This window comes from Pomacea canaliculata, linkage group LG8 (genome assembly GCF_003073045.1).
Source record: "Pomacea canaliculata isolate SZHN2017 linkage group LG8, ASM307304v1, whole genome shotgun sequence".
Classification (NCBI taxonomy): Eukaryota; Metazoa; Mollusca; class Gastropoda; order Architaenioglossa; family Ampullariidae; genus Pomacea; species Pomacea canaliculata.
In genome coordinates, this window is record NC_037597.1 from 28,267,135 (window position 1) to 28,292,506 (window position 25,372).

The 25,372-nt window shown below is 39.6% G+C and overlaps 3 protein-coding genes across 7 annotated transcripts in view; 2 read left to right on the forward strand and 1 right to left on the reverse strand.

Moving 5' to 3' along the window:
• Positions 1 to 6,590, forward strand: part of LOC112571352 (forkhead box protein N3-like) — a 34,663-nt gene extending 28,073 nt beyond the window's left edge. For all 3 annotated transcript variants that reach the window (XM_025250303.1, XM_025250302.1, XM_025250304.1), the window contains exon 8: positions 1 to 6,590. In XM_025250303.1, the coding sequence (XP_025106088.1) occupies positions 1 to 820 (820 nt within the window). In that variant the 3' untranslated portion in view covers positions 821 to 6,590.
• On the reverse strand, positions 4,815 to 18,744 carry LOC112571353 (diphthine--ammonia ligase-like). 3 transcript variants are annotated; one of them, XM_025250306.1, is made up of 17 exons: positions 18,628 to 18,744; positions 16,962 to 17,053; positions 16,436 to 16,620; positions 15,845 to 15,918; positions 14,604 to 14,722; positions 14,352 to 14,413; positions 14,095 to 14,186; positions 13,819 to 13,906; positions 13,448 to 13,601; positions 11,029 to 11,145; positions 10,630 to 10,759; positions 10,070 to 10,223; positions 8,896 to 9,132; positions 8,537 to 8,675; positions 8,186 to 8,284; positions 7,683 to 7,847; positions 4,815 to 7,258 (listed from the first exon to the last, which is right to left on the reverse strand). In XM_025250306.1, exons 1-17 carry the CDS (start codon positions 18,648 to 18,650, stop codon positions 7,155 to 7,157), a joined length of 2,034 nt encoding a protein of 677 aa, XP_025106091.1. In that variant the 5' UTR covers positions 18,651 to 18,744; the 3' UTR covers positions 4,815 to 7,154. The 3 variants fall into 3 exon arrangements, with proteins under 3 accessions (XP_025106091.1, XP_025106090.1, XP_025106092.1); XM_025250305.1 differs by having other exon boundaries at positions 11,029 to 11,163; XM_025250307.1 differs by lacking the exon at positions 16,962 to 17,053 and having other exon boundaries at positions 11,029 to 11,163; positions 18,628 to 18,709.
• LOC112571355 (golgin subfamily A member 5-like) overlaps positions 18,710 to 25,372 on the forward strand; it is a 16,472-nt gene continuing 9,809 nt past the window's right edge. The window contains exons 1-6 of the mRNA XM_025250308.1: positions 18,710 to 18,818; positions 19,275 to 19,851; positions 20,167 to 20,423; positions 21,681 to 21,900; positions 22,350 to 22,473; positions 24,700 to 24,796. Coding sequence (XP_025106093.1) covers positions 20,249 to 20,423; positions 21,681 to 21,900; positions 22,350 to 22,473; positions 24,700 to 24,796 — 616 coding nt within the window. The 5' untranslated portion in view covers positions 18,710 to 18,818; positions 19,275 to 19,851; positions 20,167 to 20,248. The remainder of the gene's footprint in view (positions 18,819 to 19,274; positions 19,852 to 20,166; positions 20,424 to 21,680; positions 21,901 to 22,349; positions 22,474 to 24,699; positions 24,797 to 25,372) is intronic.

Sequence of the window (25,372 nt, forward strand, 5' to 3'; positions counted from 1 at the left end):
CCATGGACATAAACGACACAAGGGTCCCATTGTATGCACGTTGAATCCCAGCGAAGATCACACTTATTCTGCAACACGGGTTCTTGAAGAGGATGAGGCATCTGGGACATCTTCGATTGACAACGAGTATGATTTTGGTTCAGGGGATGAAGAAGAAGATGATGATGACATCTCTGAACCTTCAGAATGTCCTTCTGATTGGGACTGCGGTTCTGGAACGGACGAGGTTGATGGTGATGTTGCATTTGTGCCCCGCAAGCGACTCAAGATTGACCTTAAAGCCAGGAAGGATGAAAGCAGCAGCAAACTAGATGAAGAGGAGGAGAAGAAAAAAGATGAAGAAGGAGCGAAAGCTTTACTAAACCTTGCTGGCATCAGGATGATTTCATCTGAACCAGAGACCAAACCCAGCACTCCAAAATCTTCACCAAAGTCTGTGCCAAAGATGACTTTCTCATCATCAAAGACTGTAACAACTGCGTCCAAAGCAAGACGTTCATCGTCGAAGCAGTCCTTATCTTCAAGAGCTTTGTCTTCATCATCTCCAGGCCGGCTTTTGTCATCGTCAAAGCAATCTTCGACATCAGCAGCTTTGTCGTCGTCATCTCCAGCCAGGCTTCTGTCATCCAAATCAGTGAAATCATCTTCATCCAAGGCATTATTGAAGTCAGGATCATCTGTGTCATCATCTTTGTCAACAGTAACCAAACCTTCATCACTGACAATAATGACAAGGCGTGGCAAGGCAGCAGCAGAAGCCGCAGCACTAGCGGCCGCCCCCGGCGTCTCCACTCGTGGCAAAAAGTTGAGCTTTTCTTAACAGTGACCATCTTGGTTCCACCTTGCGAGGAGTAGACGCAGCTTCAGCTCCTTGCACTGCTACCTACTGCTGTTATTCCTGCACTGACAACGCAAACTTGAGACCTCGACATTTTCTAGCTATTTTTGTGGAAAGTATAAGAAAGAAAATAAAAATGCATTTGTGCTGTTTCCACCGACATGGCTACATGCTGTAATCTGCCTGTGGGTCAGACTTCCCCGATGAGATTTTGTGTGGTTGTTGCCTAAATGCAGGCAGCAACATAACGACTTTTGGGAGAGGTGTGTGTGCACCAGACGTCATGACAGCTGGTGCTGACATGACATGCAATAAATGGCAGCAGGTGTACAACAGCTCCCTGTCAGCATCAGGAGTACATCAAGTCTTCCACCACTCTGTCGTCTTGTGTGCTTATCATTACAGAAACACTTGCCTCTTGTGGCTAGCATGTTTCTGGAATTTTGGGACACTTGGTTTCTCCAGGGATCTTCAGAGGTGATAAGTGCTTAAAACAGTTTCAGACACGGATGTGACAATATAATGGTTCTTAATTGGAGAGCATTCATGTGAATTTCTTGGACATTTATATTTCAACTTGTAATCGGGAATGGCTGATTTTTATTTTCAATTTTTAAAGAAATTTAGTGATTAAGCTAAATTAAAATGTAGGACTTGGAATAAATAACAGAAATATGATTTAATTACAAGAAGACTTCAAGAGTAGGTGGCATCTTGTTCTTGTCTGGGTTTCATCTTGACCTTTCAGGGTTTGCCTGCTGCTCAACCTCTGATCTTAACACACCTAAGATCAGCATAGGTAGACTGCAACAAAAAGATAAATTCTTTTGGGGAAGGTCTATATGTGCACAGATGTATGGATTCATGTTTACAATTGCATGTGTGGTAGTTTGGCAGGGTGCATGCTGGTAAGAATTTTTTAATGGTGGCCCAGCTTCAAGGGAGGTAATCTCTTGACCAAAGCTTGCCTAACGAGAGGATCAATGAAATCACGGAAAAAATATCTGGGATGGCTTCTATGTTAATGATTTTTTACTAGCATTTTAGTTTTGTAAAGGTTTCAGATCAAGTTAATAGAGTTGAGTGTTAGGGACACTTTTTGGACCTTGTTTGCATTTTTAATTTTGCTTAGTCTGCCGTGGCTTAAGTGTATGATTCCTCTGATCTATATAGTTGAATAGCAGTGATTCGCATTCTTGTTTTACAGACATCCCTAAGTTGTCATAACATAGTTTAAAACAGGTGTTCCAGGAAACATGCAATAATAAGGCAGTATAACCAAATGTCGACAATGCTGAATGAATTTGATATTGTTGGTCTACGTGATCACTGTATGCACGGATGAACCATGTAACCAGCATTGATATTATAGCAGGGCTAGATATGTTGCCTTTAATACAATTGTTAACAGATGCAGATTCTTAAAGCTGATACCTAGGTACGCTTACAGGCCAGCAACCAGTGGTCCTCAGGTTGAGAGAGTTCTGTACGATCCAACTTGTGTTCCTTCTAAATCTGTTTTCTGTAATTCTAGTTGTTAATGGTCCATGTACCATATCTTTGCAGCATGTTGTACATAATACAGGTTACTTTGTATACAGCATCTTGATGATTGTTTAGTAATAGAGTAGAGAAAGCAGTTCATTTATGTTATGTAGGTCAGTGCACATGGAGGTGACTGGAGTGAGACTGTATTACCACGAGAGCTTAATTTTTGTCCCAATATTCTTGTATTATAATAGTGAGCACAAACTTGTTAGAGATCCTTTGTATATTGTCCATTATTTTAAAACATGAATCAGTTATCATATGTTTGTAAAACAAAAGACACTTTTCAATGATTGAAAGAAAGGCCAGGCAGTTTAGTGGCCTGCGTGGTAGAAGTACTGGAGACTACTAGTGTTTATAAATGCATGTTTTGTGAAAAGGTGCTACTTTGGATCGGGAGCTAAATGTTAGAAATTCAAGGGCATATAACTGTAGTTGGTGTATAGCCATATTCAGAACAGTTTGAAAATGTTAAATTGATAATGCGGTTGTAGTATTAATGCTCCATTGTTTCTTGTGTCAATTTTTTCCATTTGTATCTTTCTTTTGAATCTGAAAGTTGCTTAGTTCAGTCCATGGTATTTTGATTAATGAACTGGTGACCTGTTTGACCTCATCATCATGGTCTTGTGAGAGTTTCAAGAAACAAAACATTTTAGCAATGATGAGATTACTTCCGTGATGACAGATTAACTGACATGACCTTGTCATAAAAAAAAAAAAAGAGCTGGTGAACGACTTGATTTCAGCTGCAAGATCACAAAAAAGCTATGGTGAACTTGTGTGCTCCAAGACAGAGATAGCTTTTGGTCTTTGTCATGCTTGAGATACTGTAGCAGCATGAAGATGGGTGCTTGTGTTTTAAGATGGAGAGTGGTATGCTTATCAGTGTCAGTTGCCCACAGTTTGATGGGTAGCCTTTTTCAGTCTCTTTTTAACAGCAGCAGATTGATGATTCAAGGAAAACAAAGCGTGAAATACTGTTCTTGTCTTCCGCCACACGTCACTGTATATACAGATATATGTATAGCAACAGGTGCTCACATGTTTGCATGATCTTTATTCCAGTGTAGGTTGTCATAAAGCTTTCATCATCACATAGATTTTCATCTGTTTTTAATTTTTGTTTTGTTTTAATTAGTGTTTTTATTAATGGGATTGTATATGTAAGCTGGGGTCATCCTTTTCTGTATAGTCTTGAATCAGATACCCATCAGCACCTAGTCTTATTGTCGAGTACCACTAGTGCTGTGTTCAGCAGTTTACATGAAATCAAATGGTTTGACTTTTTGGGGGAGAGGGGATGGGCAGTCGCTCATTTTAATATTTTGTTTTTTTTTTCGGTAAGAAATCTAGAGCAGTGGGTATTCTAACCAGTGCTGGATCAATTTTTCAAATTATTTTACCAATTTAAGAATGGTGACCACAACATCTTTTTCCCTTTACCTGCTGTTTCCCATTTCTGTCCCACTATTCACAAATCCTCTTTAGGGTTTTGCATCATGACTGTATTACAACACTTAATTTTTAATTTAAACATGAGCCCTCTGTTCTGTCCAGCATATATCATATACATACCTAACTTTTACCTGATAATACAAAAACAGACTGTTAACTGTTTACACAGATGTTTTCCTTTGTTCCTTCTCCTCCATCCCCTAGCTGCAGCTGTTACTGGAGACAGGTCCTTCTTATGGGTGGCTCTAGTTATCTTGAAGAGGGCTTCTCTTTCCACCTGCTGACTATGAGCTTAGTGTTTGACTTGCTATAGCAGGAATGGTGCAGTCGCATAAATTAGTTTTTTTTTTTTTTCCAAGATGACTGACGTTTCTGCCATTGGTAGAAGCAATTAAGTCTCCTCCCTTTGACATGTGGTCATCAGAGAATCACTGGAATCATTGACAGGACTCTCAGTTGTGGTCTTTCCTCCACTAGATGTAGCAGGGTTGGGTTATCTAAACAGGTCTGTTGCTGTTGGACCAGCTGATTTTGCACTGCCATTGATGCTCTTTCTGCCTTGTAAGAACAGACAGCTCTCTAAAGATCACCAGATGTCTTCCTTGTGAATGTCCTGTTCCTGAGACGTTTTCAACTTTGTCCACTTTCCGCTTGAGGTAGCTAGTTTCAGATAGAGCCATACAAGAACTTCCAGTAAGATGACAAGAATACTGTCTAGCTTGCCCTTGGATGAACAATTTTTGTTTTTAGAATAGATACTTAGGTTTTAATATTGACAAAATAGCATCACTGCTATTGGAAACCAAGGATTTGTAAGAAATTAAAAGTCTTAAACTTCTCATTGCAGATCATTTTAGTAAAGCAATAAGTTTAGAATTGTTAATGAGAACAGCCAAAATATTTTTTTTGTCTTAAGACCACTTTTGAAATTGATGGTACAGAGATTGACTTTTGATACATATAAACAGCCTTTTTTTTTTTTTACATCCCATGATACTTGAATAGACTACGCTGCTTTATAGATGCCGGTGTCACACATCTGTACATTCGCCATGACAAGACTGCATCTAGAGATTTGTAACTTAGAAATAGTTCCGGTAGCAGTAGTTTTGTGCTGTGATGTGGACTCTAATGTTGACACCACATTAACAAGACAAGCCTGTAATCATGTCAGCAACTGGTGCAAGTCAATAGCTATTCACTGATGTGTTCAGGGCTGTGTGCTCTACAGTGACCCCCATACAAGCTATCCCTCTTACTAATGTTCAGGGCTGCGTGCACTAAAGAGACCTCCTCCCCAATACCAAACTAATCCCTATTACTGATGTATTTTTATGATGTTATGAGAAACTGCCTTTTTACATCTTCATTTTGCAACTTCTTGTTAAGTGTTTATAAGACATTTGTTCTAAATTGTTACATGATGTCAGGGCCCCAGGTAACAGTTTTAGAGCCTGGTCCAGATGAGACCAGCATTGCTAATTTGTTGGCTCCATTTTTATGTCATATGGTTGGGTGCAGTCTGAATCTTGCTCAAACTGTTGAATGAGTTTTACCATTAATTGCTTTCCAGGTGCTTTTGGATAATCGCAGATCTCTGGTTCCATCATCCCCGTGCCCTCTCATTCTTCTTAAGCTTGTGCCAGATTTTGACAGAATAAAATAGTTAAGCATCACAAAAGTCAGTTTATGTGTTGATTAATTAACTTTATTGTTGCTTTGTATAACTTATAAGTGGCACTTTAATAATGATGTGCAATCAGATTGTTTTAAAAACCCTATTATGAAAACTTGAACATTATAATGTCAGCCTCTGACACTGCCTCTTGTATAATTCTAATTGCAGTTGACATTCCAGTCATTTACAGGTTTGGTAAAATAATTGACCATGTTGATTGTAGACAAGAGCTGTCATATAGTATGTACCTGCTATTTTCTTTTCACTGCCTTATGCAGGTGTTGATAGCTGCTCTTTTCACTATTCTTACACAGCTTCTTTCAGTTCTTAAGAGGAATTGATTTATGTTAAACAGCTGGCCAAAATAAAAAAGGGAGGGATGGTGGTCAATGTGCTTCACACAGTGTGTGCCAAGTGCAAATAACTCTGTGTTCACAATTTCTGTGCAATAGAGGAAATGTTTAGACCAGTAACAAAAACATTTGTAGCAACACAATTTATACCTTTGCTGCTGTCCTGAATTGCTTTAGGTTCTGTCACATTTGTCACCAGAGTTTCAAGTACTCTTTTTTTCCCTTGAATTTCGTTGCAGTTTTTAAATAATGTTTTGATATTTAAATACTGGAGCTACTGGTGGCATCCATGCCATGAGACTGATATTAGGCAATAAGTTGAGTTTTGGTATTGCTACCAGTTGATTGTGGTTTGCGGACAATAGATTAGAAATGTTTCATCATTCAGAATGTGTGCCATCTCACAGGCTGCTTCTGGTAACTGAAAGTTTGTAGTTTCATTTAAAAAAAAATTTTTTTGTCATTCTTTCTGCTTGGGTAGATGATATTGGTCTTAACCCCCAACCTCTTGCCCAACTTTGACCGCAATACCACATGGTTTATAGGGTTTCAATATTATGGGGACATGGTGTATGTGGCATTTGTACACAAGCTATTCAAAAGCATTATGTAACTGCAATGTTTTCTTTACATTTGTTGTACACAACAGTTTTCTAGCATCATCTCTGTACATGTCTGTATATAGCAAAACATAAGTAAACCAGTTTTTTTCCCATATGGCTTGTTTTGTTCATTGTTGTAGTCTGCACGCATATGTGTGTGTGCGCGCACGCTCACAAGCAAAAATATGCTACAAGATGAAAGTAAATAGATGTTGAGGGGGACACTGGGAGCAAACATACCTAAAAGGAACTGACATTTCTTCCCTCATGATGTTATCTGTTCTTGAGGCTTAACAATCCCATCATTCCACAGCTGAATCATGCAAAGCATGCACAAGGACAGGACACACAACAGCTGTTTTTCTCACAAGGAAAGTTGGGTACTGTCTTTAGGTTGACTTCCATATCAAAAAAAAATATTACTGCCTGCCTGTGTGTAAACTGGTGTTCCATCAGCTATCATTGTTCAGCAGGAAAACCTGCAGCAGCTTTGTAGTCCTCAACCAGAGGCAGTGTGTAGCAGATCATTTACAAAACTTTAGTTTTATTTTACCATAAAATGTGTAGCACGTACATGCTGCCAAGGAATGCTATCAAAATAATAAAACAAAACTGGTGTAATTTCACTTTCAGCTTTTTTTTTTTAAAACTTGTTTGCTGCATGGAAAATAAGCCTTTCAGTGACAGAGTGCAAGACACTGACTTGGATCTGCAAGTCTGAGTGCTGGTACCAACGAAAATGCAGAGAAGGATCCAGAATCTTGCAACTCTTTTTGGAACGCTGAAGATAAGACCACAAAAAACATGTTGAAGATCTACTGATGTTTTCCAAATAATAGTTAACATCACTAAGCAACACAAGTTGTTACCTGAAATAAATAATCTCACCAATCACCAACATTTACCAATGCAATGAAAATTACTTTGCCATCAAGATTTATTTTTGAATTGGCTAATTCACTAGGCTGAGCCAACAAACAACACTAGGCAACACCGACAATTATGCAGAGCATCAGTGGCGCCAACCTTCATGTGTATAAAGGATAAAATTTCTATCTTGCTCGCTGTTTTCCGGTTCCAATGACTATTCCACCAGACTGCTGCCCATCACAAACACTAGCCATTTCGTGATACGTAACTCTGCTTACTCCTGCACTGATATGGCCTCACCATAACAAACACAATTCTAACCATCATGTACTTACCATTGTAAACATGCTGATATGAGAAAATATCCACACAGAAAAAGACCCGAAGTAAAGGGACATCACTCCAGTCTTTTCTCAGCCTGGTCATCAGGGTTCTGTAACATCTTAGGCAGGCTGACACAACTTTTGAGCAGTCAAGATTTTCATGTTTGGATTGGAGAACTGTGGACAAAAAAGTTCAAGCTCACTCTCCAGAAGCTTCTGTTATACAGCATGACGAGAGATTTTATCCCACTGATTGTTCAAACCTTCCAATGATCTTACACATGTTCTGTTCTAATATTCTTTTTCAGCAAGCTGGGCTCAAGGTGTGGGTGAATAAGCCCTCACCTGCTACACATGAGAAGCTGTTTTTACAGCCAGTCTCTTCAGCTCAGTTGAGACCACTTTTAATTATGAAGCTAGGAAATTTATCATAAGTATCATCTTGATGTACCAAACATGAAATACAGACAGAAAAAAGTTTATCAATTTCTTCCATGTCTGAAAAGACTACTCACACACATTTGTCTCAGCAGAAAATACATTTGGGTTATCGGTAGAGGTGAGCCCTCTAGACTGTACCCATACACCATCTTGTCTTATTTCTTCTTCTGTTTCTGCAAGTCCAAGAATAAGTCCACAAGAATGTCAGTTTTTAACAAGAAAAGTTTGTCCCTTTAACAATAGGGAAAAAGCCCAAAGAAATGCAATCCATGTATCTCTGAACATCAAGCAAACTGTACATTTTTAGCAAAATATTTAAAGGAATTTACACATCATGTTTCTTGTTTTCTTTATATAAAGAAGTTTTAATGTGAAATTTGTTAATTCCTCTACTAAAATGGAAAGCATTCTAGGAGAACCATCACCTGTGATGCTAACAGGTGAACTGGTGCTATAAACCTGCCACTCAATGCTGGCATCTCTGGGCAGCGCAGGCAGCACAACATACTGCATCAGAGGCCGGTATTCTTCACATGTACCAAGCTTAGCTCTTTGCAACTCAGCCTGTACATAGTATCATTTTACCAACTAAAGTTTGAGGTAATGAAAAAAAATAGGCTCAATTTCCCACCTCATTAAAACAATAACAACTCGTGCTATAATCAGACATCCAAATGCTTGTTGACAGAAATAAGTGTACATGAGACGGTAAATATTCAGATAGTAAGAACACGTTTGCCAATATGAGATAGTAAACATCCAGATAGTGAATGTGTTTACCAACCTTCATGGTGCATACAAGCTGCCATTGTTGTTTGGCAGCAGCAATGAAATCATGATGCACAACATAACACACTGCCAGCAAAACATTTAGAACAGTTGTCCCAGGGCACATGGCATCCAGAATGCTGCTGACATGTTGTAGAGAAAGACAGGACTGCATCCTGATGCCACCAGTGGCCAAGGTCATGGAACCTGCGACCAGAGGGATCTGACCAGCCACATAGACCTTGCCATCCACCTGTCAAGAGATGCACATGTACAGACTGAGACAGATCTATGGATGTACAAAGCTTATATGTACATAGTAAGATAAAAGAACAATTTATTTTTACCACATGGCAATTCAGGGGTAGCTCTATAAAAATAACATCACAACACATTCATATGCACCAAACAGATTTTCGCATTCATGTTTCATTCATTCACGCTGAGTACCATTCAAAAGAAACAGCCAAAACAAAGGTCAGCATGTCTGTTGGTCCTGCATGCAGGTATACAAAATCGGCGGCCTGATGGGAGTTGGAAGAATTCTTTCCACAGGACATGCCTGTCATCACAAAGGATCGCAGACACTTTCCAAAGTGTCTGTCATATAAGGTCTGAAGAGCACCCTGGGCTGTCCCAATGACTTTGGGTCAGGTGGATACAACATGTTGTGAGCTGCTCTTGTCCTTCACCGATAAACTGTTGTAGAAACAGACAAACGAGAAGGACAGCATGCTCTCTGAGCGATCTATAAAATCGATGGGAGACAGAGAAAGACCAGCTTTCGGAGAGGGATGAGGTGCTGTTGAGCCTTCTTCATGACAGTTTCAGTGTTGACATCCCAGCAAAGTTGCCTATCGAAGATGGTCACCAGTTATTTAAAGGCAGGAACAATGTCCATCTTCTTGTCGTGGATGACATTTACACGACTTTGTGGAGAATTCCAAGAGAAATCAAAGACCATGTCTCTGGTCTTACATTAAATTCTAAGAAATTGTCATCACATCAGGCAATAAATTTATCCAAAGCTACACCATGGGTATCTATTTGCCCACTAAGGAGAAAGAGATATATAGAGCACATTTCATGTACATACTGGACAGATAGATTGATATAAAGATCAGAAAAGAAAGTAATAAATCTATAAATGTAGCATATCTGTTATGTGAGAAATACCAAAGCTTACTGACCACAGTGGCCTGACTGTAAGGCCCAATGTTTGCTGGCGCCCAATGAGATACACCCTGTACATGCATTGTTCGCCGAACTTGTGCTGACATTTTCTGCCCTTGGCAGTCCAGCTGAAAGAGAACGTTGTCTGGGAGACATGCCTGTACACACACCCTGCAGACAAGAGAGACAGCACTGAGCGGCACTCACACACACCAGATGAGAGAGATGCCACAGAGCTTATGCTTCCTGCAGATAAGACAGACAGCAATGAACTCAGTTCACACACACACACGCTGCAGACAAGAAAGATGGAACCGACACCAGTTAATGCCTATCAGTATTCACATATGTGCAGCTGTCAGCAATGAAGAAAACGACAAAAATACCACAAACACCAAAAGATAACTGGTCATGTGCCCTGATACCCAGAGTGTGCAAACATTACATGGATATCTGTGCTAATATTACATGTAAACAAGGTTCTGAAAAATTTTTTTAAAAAAAAGGCTGTCGATACCAACTGAAGTAGTGTTACCATGCAAAGTTAGCAAATTAATATCACAATAGTCATAATTACCTGACAGGTGGGTTGATGCTAAAGTAGGTCTTGTACACAGCATTAATGGCAGCAAAATCAGACATTTTCTTGACATGCAAGCACACTGAAAACACATCTGACAGCTGGGCACCCAACTTCTCAACCTCATCTGAAATATCAACATTCAGCCCCCTTGTATTCAACACCAAACTGCTCCCAAGAAGACTGGAAAGGCAGTGGAGAAACTGCCTTTTCTTATGTTCTATTGATCTCGCTTTCTCATGTGTTTTTTTTTTTTTTTTTAACTCTCTAAATGCTGTTATCAGCAGTACCACTGTGGTCCTAAGCTCATCTGACCTCACATCTCATCAAACATCTTATAAGATTTATCTGCTAGACTGACATCCGTGTGTACAATAATGCCACCAATGATCTCACCTCTCAGCACATCCAGTGCTCGGCCAGCACTCTCTGCAAGACTAAGATCAGTGTACGCAGTAATGCAGCCAAGGCAAAAATAGGTGCCAGTATCAGCAACACAGTGTTGTAAGCTTTCTGTATCAGACAACAAATCTGCAAATAATTTCACATAAAGAAAATTAAAGGACTGTGAAATAAAGGTGAGGTGAAACTACACTGAAATCCCAGCCGTCCAGAGTGAACATGGGCCCTTGGACAAACTAATGAGATGACCTATCTGGAACTCTTGGATTAAATTGTGATTGTAAAATTAGCTTTTGTAAAACTCTAGTAATATGTATATAAATCAACTGTCATTAACGATATTTAATAATGCAATAATGTTAGTGAACTGAACGATAAAGTACAATAAAGTGTCAACATCAATACATGCATTGCAAACATTCCTTGCTTAATAAAAATAAACAGAAACAATCGACACAAATGAATTTAAAGCTGGTGCCTATATGAGTACCTTTGCTGTCTTAGTTATCTATTAAGAATTCAAACTATAATACTAAGGTTCAAATCTGTCACAGCCATCCTCAAAGTACATCAATTGTTCCTTTCACCAATTAAAAAAGAAAATGAATCAACCATGAGGCAATGAGCACAGGCTCTTCGGTTTCATTTTTTTTCTTCTTTCAGTAAAATAGAAAATCAGCGGCAGGGCTGGTGACGGACTACTTTTCATGGTAGGCTAAAGACATACTGAGCCTCTTTCCCTAAAAATGGGTTTGTTCAGGTATTCAAATTTAAGATTAAAATCTTGTTTTTCTTGCTATTTTCTGTGCAAAGAGAGTTACTACATATGAAAGGCCAGTAATCAGAGTGCAAATAGCCAGCAACTGGAATGACAAAAACATCAAATAAACAAGTCAATCAATGTGCAACAACACTCAAAAGTCCCTACTGTTTCAATTTTAGTAAAAGATCAGCTCACACACATATACAAGTGTGCGCACACACACACACACACACTGCGCACACCTACCCCAGAATATTGAAATCTGAACTCTCACTTAAATGGTTTTAGAGAGGTGCCAAGTGCCAGACACACTGATGTGGACAAAAACCTGAAATGTCCTTTCCTCTTCTGTCTAAAACTCCAACATTTTGACTAAATTCATGCAAGACACACTTACACTGCTAGGTGAACGGGTGAACTGACCAACCTGGTGTTAATTAAATAACATCCTCCCCTGGTTGCGGCTGGCCCATGATCACCCATAAGAGAGTAATAAATAATAACCTCTCTGACCAATCTGCCTGGCTGTCCATCAGTTGAGAAATCCAGCCTTTATACATGTTCAACGTGACTGCAAGCCCTTCTACACAAATATGTAACAACTAGTTCTTTGCACCTGTTAAAGGTTGTTTTGTTGGCTGCAGTAACCTATTGCCATCATACTGTTTCATTCACAAGGATCTGCTGTGTAGCTGTTTGATGGCGAAATGAGAGGAGACAATATGTGTTGTAGGTCTGTTTATTTTGTGTTAATAATGTATCTTGTAGGTCCATTAAGTTTGAGCTAATGTATTTTGTAGGTCTATTTGTTAACTGTTAAAGTCCTGTAAGTTTGTTTAACTTGTGTTAATAACGTGTCATGGCCCACGCCGAAGCCATACTTTCCTCTACTGTAATCCCCTCCCCCTGCTCCCCCCATCTTCCTTGACTTGCATGCAGGCTACCCTAGATATAGACAGGCGTGGCTGTCATGCCATACTGAATGGACCTTCTTTCAGACCCTATATATATATATGTCCTAAACCAGCGGTTCTCAACCTTTTACTTGTGACGCCCCCCCTGATGAACAAAGATACGTCCGCGCGCCCCCCTTAGCCAGCAATGTAAGCTAATTTCACTAATACCGGTATAAGAAACTTTAAAAAAATGACCATCTTCGCGTCCCACTTGTAAGCACATCGTGCCCCCCTAGGGGGGCGCGCCCCATCGTTTGAGAACCGCTGTCCTAAACAATTGGTGTCATGTGGCATTCTGACAACAAGCACATCCAGCATGACTTGATAGCACTGCCTAGGTCTCCTTAGCACCAGTCTGCCATTTCATTCATTCTCACCCCTTCCGCCAGGCCTGGAAATCGTACACTACTGTCTTGAAACTTGAATCTCCAAGTGTAACGCTTTGATAGTTTAAAGACACATTTGCAGGGAATTTTACAATGTGCCTGAAAAAAAAAAATCCGCAGACGGAGGTCTTTACTGGTACAGGACCCCCACTCCACCCCTCTCATTAGGTCAGGTACAGCAGCCCCCTCCCACTGCTCCTTCTCCTTGTCAGGCCTGCAGCTGCATGTTTGGTGAATAAAATATTGTAAGCAGACTTCTGAAGAATCGACTGTGTCTTTGTTCCATAAGCTTCAACTTCAGGTCCTACCTATAACAGATGAAGTTGGAAGTGCTGGTTCAGACAGGTAAGTATCATCATCTAGACATGCATCCTTTTGTTCTTGCTTTAGTCTGGTCAGCAATGTCTGGCTGGTGGTCAGGGAAAGGCCTTGAACCCTTTCTGCCTGAGAGCGATGATCACTCTAAGACAATCAGATCATCAAGTACAATAAATAAAACTTCCTGATACTGCAATTATATGAAAAGAAATCAAAGATTTTGTGATTTTAGTGAGCTAAACACTTATTTAGATGAAATCAGCATATATTTCTCGAATAATTTCTCTTGTTTTTAAGCAAATAAAAGCATCTGTGTGCAGCAATGAAAGTCTTCATGGGTTGAAACTGAACTGCTACATACCTTATCCACAAGATGAAATTTGTGGAAGCGAAGGTAACCCACTGGAGCAAATGCGTCAGCAGAGTGAATCACAATCTCTTTTTCATCTCTGCACAAATCAACACAGCAATGTCAACGTAGACAAAACTTTAACATCAGATTCAATTTTAGTTGAAGTGCATGGCTAGCCAACATATCTGAGTGTGTGAGTGAGGCTTTGCTGTTGGTTCAGGAATAATCCTGTTCTCACACAACGATCTTGTTTTCACATGATACACATGCTAATCGTGTTCTCACATGACAATCTTGTTGTAGAAGAGAGGACAGTCCAGTGTGAATGTTTCATATTCTCCCCCTTCTCCACATACATTAAGGCCATATTTTCTTTCCTGAAAGCAAAGTCACAGAATGTCAAGGTAAACATATAATAAAGCCAAAAAGAGTTCTTACTGCATGATGTCTGAAGATTATAATAATTGTCTAAAAATTTACCAAGAAATACTTCTTCCTCACCTGCCATCTGGAAAATCCTCAGAAAATATTGACCCACTTACCATGTGCTGCATATGAGGTAAAATCTCCCTCAGAGTCAGACCAAGATGATCTGGGTTCAAGCCTGAAAAATATTTATGTCAGAAATATCAGAAACCAACATCTGAAGATTGCCTTAAACTTTCTCAACATGCTAAACCACTTGTCAGAACACTTGTTGAGCATGACATATGTAAATCAGTAATAATCAAATATGTTTCAAATCCACACAATACTATTGCCTGGTGAAGCCAGTATACCAACAGAAGCCTTACCTAGAGCTGCCACCTTGATGATAATGGCCTCCACCCCACAATCCACCATCTCCTGCAGCAATGGTGCCTGCTGACACCGCCATAAGTAGGCCAGTGGTGTTATGCCAAGTCTGAGACACCTTTTATAATGACGAAAAGTAATTAACAAAGGACAGGACAGATATATAAAAGGGGTGGTGTTTGGGGAGGGGGGGGGAGGACGAAGAAGCTAGTAGCAGATGTACTCACTGAAAAGATGTATTTTTAATACCCATTTAAATTTTAAAGGACTCAATAGGTTTTAACACTTTGTGCTTTTGTATCATTGGCACTGCTGTAGGAAGATCTCTTCATTTTACTGAAAGTCCAAAACTTGCTTGTATAGTGTGCTTGGATAACAATTGATTGATTTGAATATGTTTTGGGCAAATTCATGAGTGTGGTGTGGGAACAAAGTTCGTTCGGCACGTTTTAACAAAGCAGAGATCTGTATATAGATATACAGATATAGATATTTATCTATAGATAAATATAGATATACAGATCTCTGAACAAAGTTAATCCACTGGCATTTGTAGCCATTATCTTTAGGATTTCCTAAATGAGTACAAACTCCATCTGAGTGTAGAAAAGAACATTCAGTGACAGCACACTATGTCATGGTCAGTTTTCTTTTACCAAAGATTACATCTTTTCTCTTCAAATTCAGCTCATGCAGATTATGCTATTTTTAGAAATACTTCTTTTCATTACTTCCTGTTTTTCCAACAAACCCAGGTATGCTTAAAAGAAAAATATTAATATAAAATCTCTCATGCCTCTTTGTCACAAAATACCACAATAATGATACTAATAATGGGAACTTATAATGCAAAGTATCACAACCAAGATTGCACTCTGCACAGGCCAATAATGATAAACGAAAGATAACAGCTAGTAGACAGTGAGGTACTATAGACACACTAAAACAACATAAAGATGAGGTACAAGAGTAGAATAAAGCAATGGATGAAGGTTTGAAGGGATGTAGATACTATAAACATCACTACATGATGGTTAGTATGACAGTATTACAAGGGAGTTAATAACAGTAATTTAGGGATAGTACTTTGTGAAGAGATATGTTTTCAGAGAGCATGTTTTTGTGATACTTTACGCTCTATTTCCAGCGATTTTCACAGAGGACTTGTGTTGTCCTTTAAATGTCAAACTTTAAAATTCTCCTGGTACAAGAAAAGAGGCAGAGGATGTCCAGTACTTACACGTTCTCTACACGAACTCTCTGATAGTCTGACAGAATGGCCCCAACTGCTACAGCCTCGATCTCCAATTCATTCTGAAATACTGAAAACCTTCAGAATATGCATGTATAATCAGCATACATAAATATAATCAACATACATGCTCAAAACAAACCATGGTCTACACTTTATGTTTAGAAATGAGTTATTTAGATCATCCATTTCTTCCCTCATCATCATCTACCCTTTTCTCATCACAAAATAAAACGTGACTACCCCATTTTTGCGAGCTGTTACTTACCTCTCATTAACGCTTTTTTGACCCTCTGAGAACAACATAAGAGTATTACAAAGACTGGCTAATAACTGAAGATTGTGAAGATGACAGTGGGTCAGTTTGTTTTTTTTATTATTGTTGCTTTTAGGTAAACATTATACAAAGAAACACATACATTTTTGGAAAGGAGAAAACTTGACTTTGCAATAAAAGCAATGAAAATCACCTTCCCTGTGCTTCCCCAACAAAGTCATGATCAAGACTCATTGTGCTGTAAAGGTTAAAAGTGGCCTTTGATTAGATAAAGCTTTCACTCTTGGAAAAAACATTCTAACCTTCACCCTTTGCAGCAGTTCATAAAGATCCTCAACTTCATCTGCTTCCTGGGGTAGATAATCTCGACCAATGCCCAGGGCTGTCCCTTTGATGGTTTGTCGGAAGAGTGGTAAACCCATGGCTTCAGCATAAAGATCAATGGCTTGGTGTCCAACAGTCTGGTACATGTAACTGTCAAGTTCATCTGTGAAGAGAATCTCATGATCAAGAAACTGCATACTTTTCATCTTCCTGCATTGTGAGCCCTTGTCAAAGCTGATAAAGTGCTGAACTGCAGAATTTTATAATATACATGCCAATTTTTGAAAAAAACATCTGTCACACCTCAGCAAATGTAATCTGGCTGAAAGTAAATAAGTTTGAATCCGAATGCTAAGACACACTGGTAAAACAGTGATTAGGCTAGTGCCTGGTTGACATGGGTAAAACTTGGTTTTTCAAAATCGCTAACCAGACCCTAGCAGTTTACAATGGTGGGAACCACTTAAACAATGGCTTGAAGGTTTAAGTGAGATCAGGACTCACCTTGGTCAAGTGGTTTTAGGTTGGCAAGGGCAACAATCTGGTGACCCTCTGCTACACATTTCATCATGTTGAAACAACTGTCCTTACCACCACTGTACAAATACAACAGTTCAGGAAATTAATAGTTGTGTTTTCATAGTTACTATATCTGACACATATCATAGTTATTTATCTGACAGATATCACTGTTTGATTTACTGCATTAATGAAACTGATGCCCCTCTGGAAGTTAATTAATGCTGGGTGATCAGAAACAACATTCAGACTAATATACTTGTATGGAAAGTTATGTTTAGTAACAAATAACTTTAGAAACAACATAAAAGGGCCTGTTTTTAATAGGCATAAAAGATAAAGTAACAGCAGGACTGCCTGTAAAATCCATGTAAGCTGTTAGTGGACATTATATGTAAGCCTGTATTTGAAAAGCAGACAAAAGTGACCTGATCGATGAAAACATCCAGACAACAGATTAAAGCAACCTGATCAACCAGATTTCTCCCTGATTATAGCAGTGGTGGGGTTTTTATACTAACATGCAGTGGTCAAAACTGTGACTGTAAACAAAAGCCTTTTCTCTGAAATAATGGTGGGAGATCATTTAGTTTTCTTGTACTTTGGTTTGAGTGCACAGCCATTTGTAGCTCCTTTTCTATAGAAATATGTGCCCACGGCCAATGGCTCATTCCTTTTTAACAAATTTGTGACCATTTCAATCACCATAAAAACAGTTGGTCAAGCCAGCCCAGAACCCCAGAATAGGTACCACTTCTATCCATATCAACAGTCTTGCTAATTCTTTCTCTCTCTAGTGAGAGCATATATAAGTGGTGGAAATGATATGAATGTTTATATTCATCTTATTCTGTCTTGTAATTGGGGGAAAATTGGTGTTTTACGCTGAGCCAGCAACCAAGGATCCCAGCAAGGCAGTCAGCCCTGTAAACAGATGCCACACAGAGAAAGAACAGCTAGGTGCCCGAGACAAGATCGAAACCCAGGACAGCCAAACTTTACTGCATTTGGTGACAGGCGCTAATCATTAAGCCAAAGGATATTCCAAGTTTTGATCATGATCACTGATGACGAAACTGTATTTCACTCATATCACCCTTCTTTAAAGGGTTGCTGACACAGCAAATGAACAGTTCAGCTCTCTCTCTCTCAAGCAAGGAAACGCTGGTATTGTGTCGGTCAGCAAGAACGCATGCTAATGACTTCCGCTAAGTGTTCAGGTCATAGATGAAATTTAATATACTGACTGTAGTTTTAGCCTTCTTAGGCTTCATTTGCTAACTCAGTCTAGCGAGTCACATTAACAGCCTCGAATGAAAGTGTTTTACACCTAAACAACTGCGTCTTGCATAGTTGCGTCCATCCCCTTCACGCATTCAACGACATAATTAAGATTTGATAAGGGACTGGGAAAATCTGGTGGGGTTGTAGCTCCCAAAGGAGGTCACCAGAGCAGCATAACTACAAACAAGTCACATTAACTGCCCAGGACTACGAATAAAAGTGTTTTACACCTACACAACTGCGTCTTGCATAGTTGCGTCCCTCCCCTTCACGCATTCAACGACATAATTAAGACACTTTCAGTCGGAAAGCCTTGAGGGTAATCCAGCAGCAATACCAGTAGTGTATATAATGTGTATTGTCTTGCCTTATCAAAGCAACAGTCTTCATGTTGTGTGTTCAAGTGTACACGCCCACGTGCGCGATGTTGACTTGAGACCGGAAGGAAGCGACGGTGGTGTTGACGGACATGCGCAGTGAGTGAATCCACGTCAAGTTGTTTTGGTGGAGTTGATGTTTGTTTCCTTGATGTGGGAATCTTCACAACTCTGACCTGAGGTACATCTTTTGATTAGTTAGAATTGATTAGTTAACGTGTCTGGGGGATTAAGTCGCAACAGAACTTACAGTGTGTGCGTTCAACAATTTTTCTGGATCGGTAAGAAGCAGAAGAAGGAAAGACCAGACTTAAATGAGTTCTGTCAAATTTATCTAATAATATGGTCCTTCAGTAATTTAGGGACATTTATAAATCATTTAGTCTTTTGTGACAACCAACACTATCACTTTTTACATACAAGACGTGTTTTTTCAAAGTTATCATTGACGGATTACTTTTTTAAAGTCGCTATAGAATAAGCAAAGGTAGAGAGAAAAGTTTGAAGTATTACACACACTGATGTCAGAGAGCCTTTACCAGTACATGAAGTTTATCTAGGATTTTTATTTATTTATTTTTTGTGGTAAGGAGTACCAATGATGATTTGTTTCTCATTGAAAATCCTTGATTTTCAGCTGGTGTTTCTGGCAGCAAGCACAATGTCTTGGCTGTCAGCAGTTACAGGTAAAGCTGAAGACTTCCTTAACAAACTTGACCGGTCGGCAGCAGAGGCATTTCATGTAGAACATGAGACTGGAGGCAGTCCAGTGTCTGTGTCACAGCCTCAGACCAGCAAAGAGCAGCTTTTCATCAGTCGTGATGCTAGAGGCCAGTTGCCTCCATCACAAAGTGTACCATCACGGCTCGTGGAGCTTCAAGCACAGGCTGACAGGCCTACTAAGGGACTGGGAAAATCTGGTGGGGTTGTAGCTCCCAAAGGAGGTCACCAGAGCAGCATAACTACAAATAAACCTGTTAACCCCAAGAAATCAGATTCAGATGAGGCGCTGTTCAACTTCCTCAACAGCAAATCACCAGCAGAAGAAAGGAAGAAGCTTGGAACACCAGTGAGCAGCAGGCAGCATTCTCGCCAGTCAAGTACATCATCACTTCGTGGAGGAGCAGCAAAGGCCCCAGAAGTCTCCTCTGATGTAGGCAGTAATGCTACAGGAAACCTAGAAAACCTGAAGTTCTCTGAAAATTCCACAACAGGTAGGTGCATGCCTTTGATGATGATAGTTTTGTAGCAAGTTACTGTAAGGGAGGCAAATTATTTATAAAATAAGTGCAAAATGTCACTAAACAGATGATTTTATAACAAATTCTAGCGATGATAAACAAGAGGATTTTTTTTTTCATGATTACAAAAATAACAGGAGGATTTTCTTTGGGAGGGGAGTAGGAGATAGAGTGAGAGGAGACTGGTTAGCAATCTTAACTTTTCTTAATGCTACTATTAGTGTTAGGTGTAATTCAAGTTTTGATTAAACCTTTTTTTCTGATAGAGAAGTTTTCAATTGTTGTCAGATGTAGAAGTGCAGCTGACTGTCAGCGAGAGAGCCCCACCAATTCTAATGCCTCTGCAGATCTTGAGGCACTAGCTGATGCCATGCAAGAAAGTCCAGTTGCCAGTGACGACAATGGCCATGAAGCAGACATTCACGAGAGTAGTGACACACGTCTCTCCTCCCTTGAGCTGGAAAATAGACTGCTTCGCAATGAAATTGCCTCCCTTAATCAAGAAATGGCGTCTGTGATACAACGAGCAAAAGATTCACAAACAGGTTGATACTTCTGTTGATAAATGTCCATATAGTATAGATGATGTGTGTTCAGAATCACTTAATTGTTGAGACCAGGCTGTGTACACTGGGTAGTTAGTGCTGTTTATTTAGCCAGTGTTGAGTTAGGCTGGATTAGTGATTCTCTTGCAAAGTTCCATATCATGTTATGTCATACTTTGTTTATGTTGCCATGGTGTCGTCCATTTATTGATGATTTGAAAGTCTGCATTTCTCGTGCTAAAGTAGCAGTTTTTCAGACCCACGAGAAATGCAGATTGTCAGCATCCAAATAATCGGAACAGTTGCTCATTCTCTCTCTCTCTGATTGGTGTTGACTGCTGGCAATATTGCGAATGGTGTACCAACATGACATAGTACACTGTTAGCGGCACTCGTTGATTGCAGGTGTGAATCGTAACTGCTAATTAATTAACGGATTGGTTTTGGAGGCTGAAATTTACAGGTTATTTTATCATCACCTATATCTACTAATATCTGAAACAGTACAAACCATTCAGGTTGGTCTTTAAAGTCAGATAAATGTAATAAATGTAGGCTTATTTCCGAGCATCATGTCTTAGGCATGTTATTGTGTATCTTCCAGTGAGCAAAGCATTTGATCACAAGCATGTCTAAAATGGCTAGTCAACATTGCATCATAAAGATATGGGATATAATTAATATCTAAGGATCAAAGTCCCAAAGAAGACAATTGAAGACCTCTGTTCTGTCCAGCTGGTCTTACTCTTAGATAAGCACTGTAAGGTGCTACATATATGTAGTCAGAAATAAGATGGTCAAAAGTACAGTCTACAAAAGTAGACATACAACTTTTGGCCAAGAGAAATTTTAACATGGTTCAGAAATATTTGTAAAAACCTGAAGTTCTCTGAAAGTGCCACAACAGGTAGGTGCACACATTTGGAAAAAATTACCTAAGCACAAACAAAATAGAAGTCCCTGTGATGAAAGTATAATTTTTATACTAACTGGAATTTAGATGTATCCTTTTGTGGTGTCATGGATTTGCATTTTTTTCTAAAGGGAAAGATGTTGTAACTGTTGGGGGAAAAAAATTGTTGGAAGTTGGTTCCACTCATAGTAAAAGATTATTATATGACTGAGCATTTATGTGGTGGATACATGTACATTGTTATCTATATGTCATTCAATGACCATATTTATTTTTAGACTGTAATAATGTGTGACCACCTATGCTTGCTTCTTTCTTTGTGACTTTTGTCTTGTCCACCATAGAACTGGTTAAAACCAAAGAAAAGATGGCAGAGTATATGAATTCAGCATCTCTGCATGATCAGTTGGTACGAGAGCTTCAGGCAAGGGAAACAGACTTGCAAGAGGCATTGAGAGCCAAGGACTCACAGCTGGCAGTGCTGAGAGTGAGACTTGAAGAATCAGACAGAGTCATTACAGAGCACAAGCGAGAAACTGAGAACTTGCAGACAGAGAGGGACAGGTATTGGCCATATGGTCATGTGTGGTTAGTGGATGGCAGCGGTCATTTGATGATGTATGGTGTTTGACAGGTCTCATCATTCAGGTGGATGGGTGGTATAGTTGGAGAAAAAAGAGACAGAAATGATTACTGGCACTGTGTGTGGAAGTGGTTTTAATGGGTGCATGTAATGGGTGAAAAAGTGTTTGATGGGGCATGTAGTGGGTGGACAAGGGTTTTGTGATGTGTGAGTGCTGCAAATGAGCAGCATGGATGAGGGGGATGGATGAGTAGAGTGGGTGGGTGGAGTGGATGAGGTTGGGGGATAGAGAAAGGTTGAGGAATGTTCATGACCTTTCTGACCTCATGATCATTAAAATGAGGATTGAATGTTAATTGAAAGTCAATGGCATTATTATGTGTAGAACATTGAACAGCCATTCTAGTGTCAGTGGTATAATTGTTTGTAGAATATTGAAGGACCAGTCCAGTGTTAGTGGGATGCACAGCCAAACATTGGATACAATGCGGCACAAATTGTTGGAAATGGAAAATGCTCGAACTCGTGAGCAGCAAACCCATAAAAAATACCAGGTTAGTGCTTTCCTCTGTATATTTTCTGCTTATCTTTGACAATAATAATAATGGCTATTTATAAAGCTCAGCACCATGACCAAGATAGATCGCACTCACTGTGCAGACCAGCAGTGATAAATGAACAGATAGTGGATGGTGAGATATGCACATGTGCAGAACATACAGCAATAAATGAAGGTAGTAAGGAAGTAACAGTAGTAAGGTAGTAAACAGTTGGAGCTGTACTTAATGGTTTACATGACAGACAGTATTACAAGGGAGTTAAGGATTTGAGAAGTTCAGGGATAATACTTTCTGAACAGATGTGTTTTCATAGAGCATTTAAATGTAGCCTTGTAGTCCGAGTGGCGAATGTGATGGGGAAGAAAATTCTGCTGCTTAGCAGCACACAGAGAGGACGTCCGTTGTCCATATGTGTCTGTCTTTGTGGAAGGGAAGATAGAATGTGCAAGTCTGATGTGTAAAGGTTTTGGCCAGGGGTGTGGACAGACAAGATTTCAGCAAAATAGTGGGGGAGGGGGAAGACCCTTCAAAGAATCCATAGCATAGACTCGAGACCTTGTAGTCTATTGTAGCTTTAACTGGTGGCCAATGAAGAGAGTGAAGAAGTGGTGTGACATGTTCACATTTGTGAGTTTGGAAAATGAGACGAGCACTGAGTTTCTGGACTTTCTGAAGCTTATCAGTGAGGTCCTGTGACAGCCAGCAAGAAGAGTTGCAGTAGTCTAGTTTAGACAGAACAAATGAGCAGATGAGAATGTTGGTGGTTGAGATGGTCCAGAGCATGGCGAATGGAACTGATAGTATTATAGCTCATAGTATGCAGAATGTCAGATGTGAGAAACATGCTTATCAAGAGACATGTCAGCAGACATTATGTAGCGTAAGTCACATGTTAAAACAACATCGGCATTGCCTGCCAGAAGAGAGACAGGCAGTGAAGGGTACACTCTGGCTTTCCTCTTTGAAAACTTTTTTTTGTTTAGTTTTAACTTTTTGTGAGCCATCCATAGTCTAATACTAGAAATAATTCTTGGATTCTCTCAATAGCAGTGTGTGCCTGAGGAGAACAGCTGGTATACAGCTGAGAGTTGTCAACAAAGGATTGATCAGATATAGAGTGAGATTGAATTAGAGTAGTAAGTAGCTTCATGTACACGATGAAGAGGATGGGGGACTCTTGAGTGAATAGAGACTGGTGGAGACATGTTGCCATCCACTATAACTGAGTCCTGTTTGAGAGATATGACTGAAACCAGCTGAGTGAGGAGCCTGAGATGCCACAGAGAGTACTGAGTCTATGAATGAGAGTAGTGTGGTCTATAGTATCAAAGGTAGTAGACAGGTCTAACATGGTGAGAAATGAGATGTCACCGTTTTGCAGAGTAGACAAAATGTCGTTTGTCACCTTAAGCAGGGCAGTCTCAGTGCTATGAACAGGGCAATAAGCAGACTATGATGGAGAAATTAAATTTTCAAAGTTAAGATAGAAGTTGCTTGATACCTACTTTCTAAAGGATTTTGGAAAGGAATGGCAAGTTTGAGACTGGGTGATAATTGTTTAACTCGTTGATGTCAAGGATAGGGATTTTTAACAGCTGTTTTGCTAAGGCTGCTTTGAATGTAGATGGGAAGTTGCTAGAGGACAAGCTATCATTTACTATTTTTGTGAGGGGAGGGAGATAGTTAACCAGTAGTAGGTTGGGAACTGGGTCAGGTGGACAAGTTGTGGGTTTTGACTGGAGTATGATGGTCCCAAGCTCACTTTCCAAGATTAGCTGAAAGGAAGAAAAGGAGGACATTGGTCTTGCCAGATCGTCAACGTGGTTAGCAAGAGCTGAAGGGTGCACAGGCAGTTGATCAAGTTTAGCTGGATGTCAAGAATCTTATGGACAAAAAACTCGCTGAAGGCTTCAGGCAGTAAAGCAGGTGCAATGACTTTGGGCAGTTGTGGCCTGTTTTTGTGGCTGGTTGCAGGTTCTGAACATGCTCCGACTAGATGAACAAGTGCTGAAGTGAGCACAAAGGAATGTAGTTTTGGCCAAATAAACAAGGTGGATGACTGTACGTTAGGCAGAGTTGACAAGTCTTGATAATTTCAGAAAGTGATTTTTGCTGGGGAATAGTTTACTAATTCTCAAACATAACATGTACTGTAGAAAATGTCTGTTCAACCCACTTTAATGTGAAAGCAGGGCAAGTCATAACTTATCTCTCTTGCAGCAAGAAACTAGTGAACGACAGGGCCGCCTGGAGCAGGAACAGATGGCACTAGCTGATGCTCTGACATCAGCAGAAAAAAAACTTGCAGAAGAAAAAGGTAGATCACACATTCGGCTTTTTATCCTTTCAGTCAAGCAGTTGTTAACTTTGTATCTACAGGTTAAATAAGAAATTTCTGATCTCAAATCATTGATGTGAGGAGTATTTAATGTCCTGAGTACCCTTTTTGCAGAAGTCTGTCATGGAGAATCAGTGTCATTGTGCTGTAGATATCACTGCTACTGTGTTCTAGCTTTTGCAGTTTGCCATGTCATGACAGTCAGTGATATCAGGAATGACATTATCATTATTGCAGTCTCTCATTAGAAATTGCTTTACATTGTTTTAGTGCAATATTGTTTTAAATTAGCTGTGTGCAAATAAAGCTAAGAAAACAACTGCATATAAGCAGCTGAGCTTTCAATGTTCATACATAAGATCCAGTCTTGTGGAGTAAGTTGAATGGTCAGCTTTGCTTTGAGAGGACTGTGATGTCTCTGAGCTAGGAATAAAAAAGTAAGGAATTAAAAAATACTCACTTGTCACATGGAGCATTATGGCCAAGATTGGTTGCACTCTCTGCTTCTGCGCTGACCAGTAATAATAAAAGGAAGACAATGGATGGTTAAACACT

Excerpts from the sequence above, each read along its gene's own strand:
- LOC112571353 (XM_025250305.1), bottom strand. The coding sequence starts at position 18,650 with ATGAAGACTGTTGCTTTGATAAG. Across the intron at positions 14,723-15,844 it reads AGAGTTCGTGTAGAGAACGT|GTGTCTCAGACTTGGCATAA; the intron begins GTAAGTACTGGA and ends TCATTATAAAAG. Across the intron at positions 14,187-14,351 it reads TACCTCATATGCAGCACATG|GAAAGAAAATATGGCCTTAA; the intron begins GTAAGTGGGTCA and ends CTTTGCTTTCAG.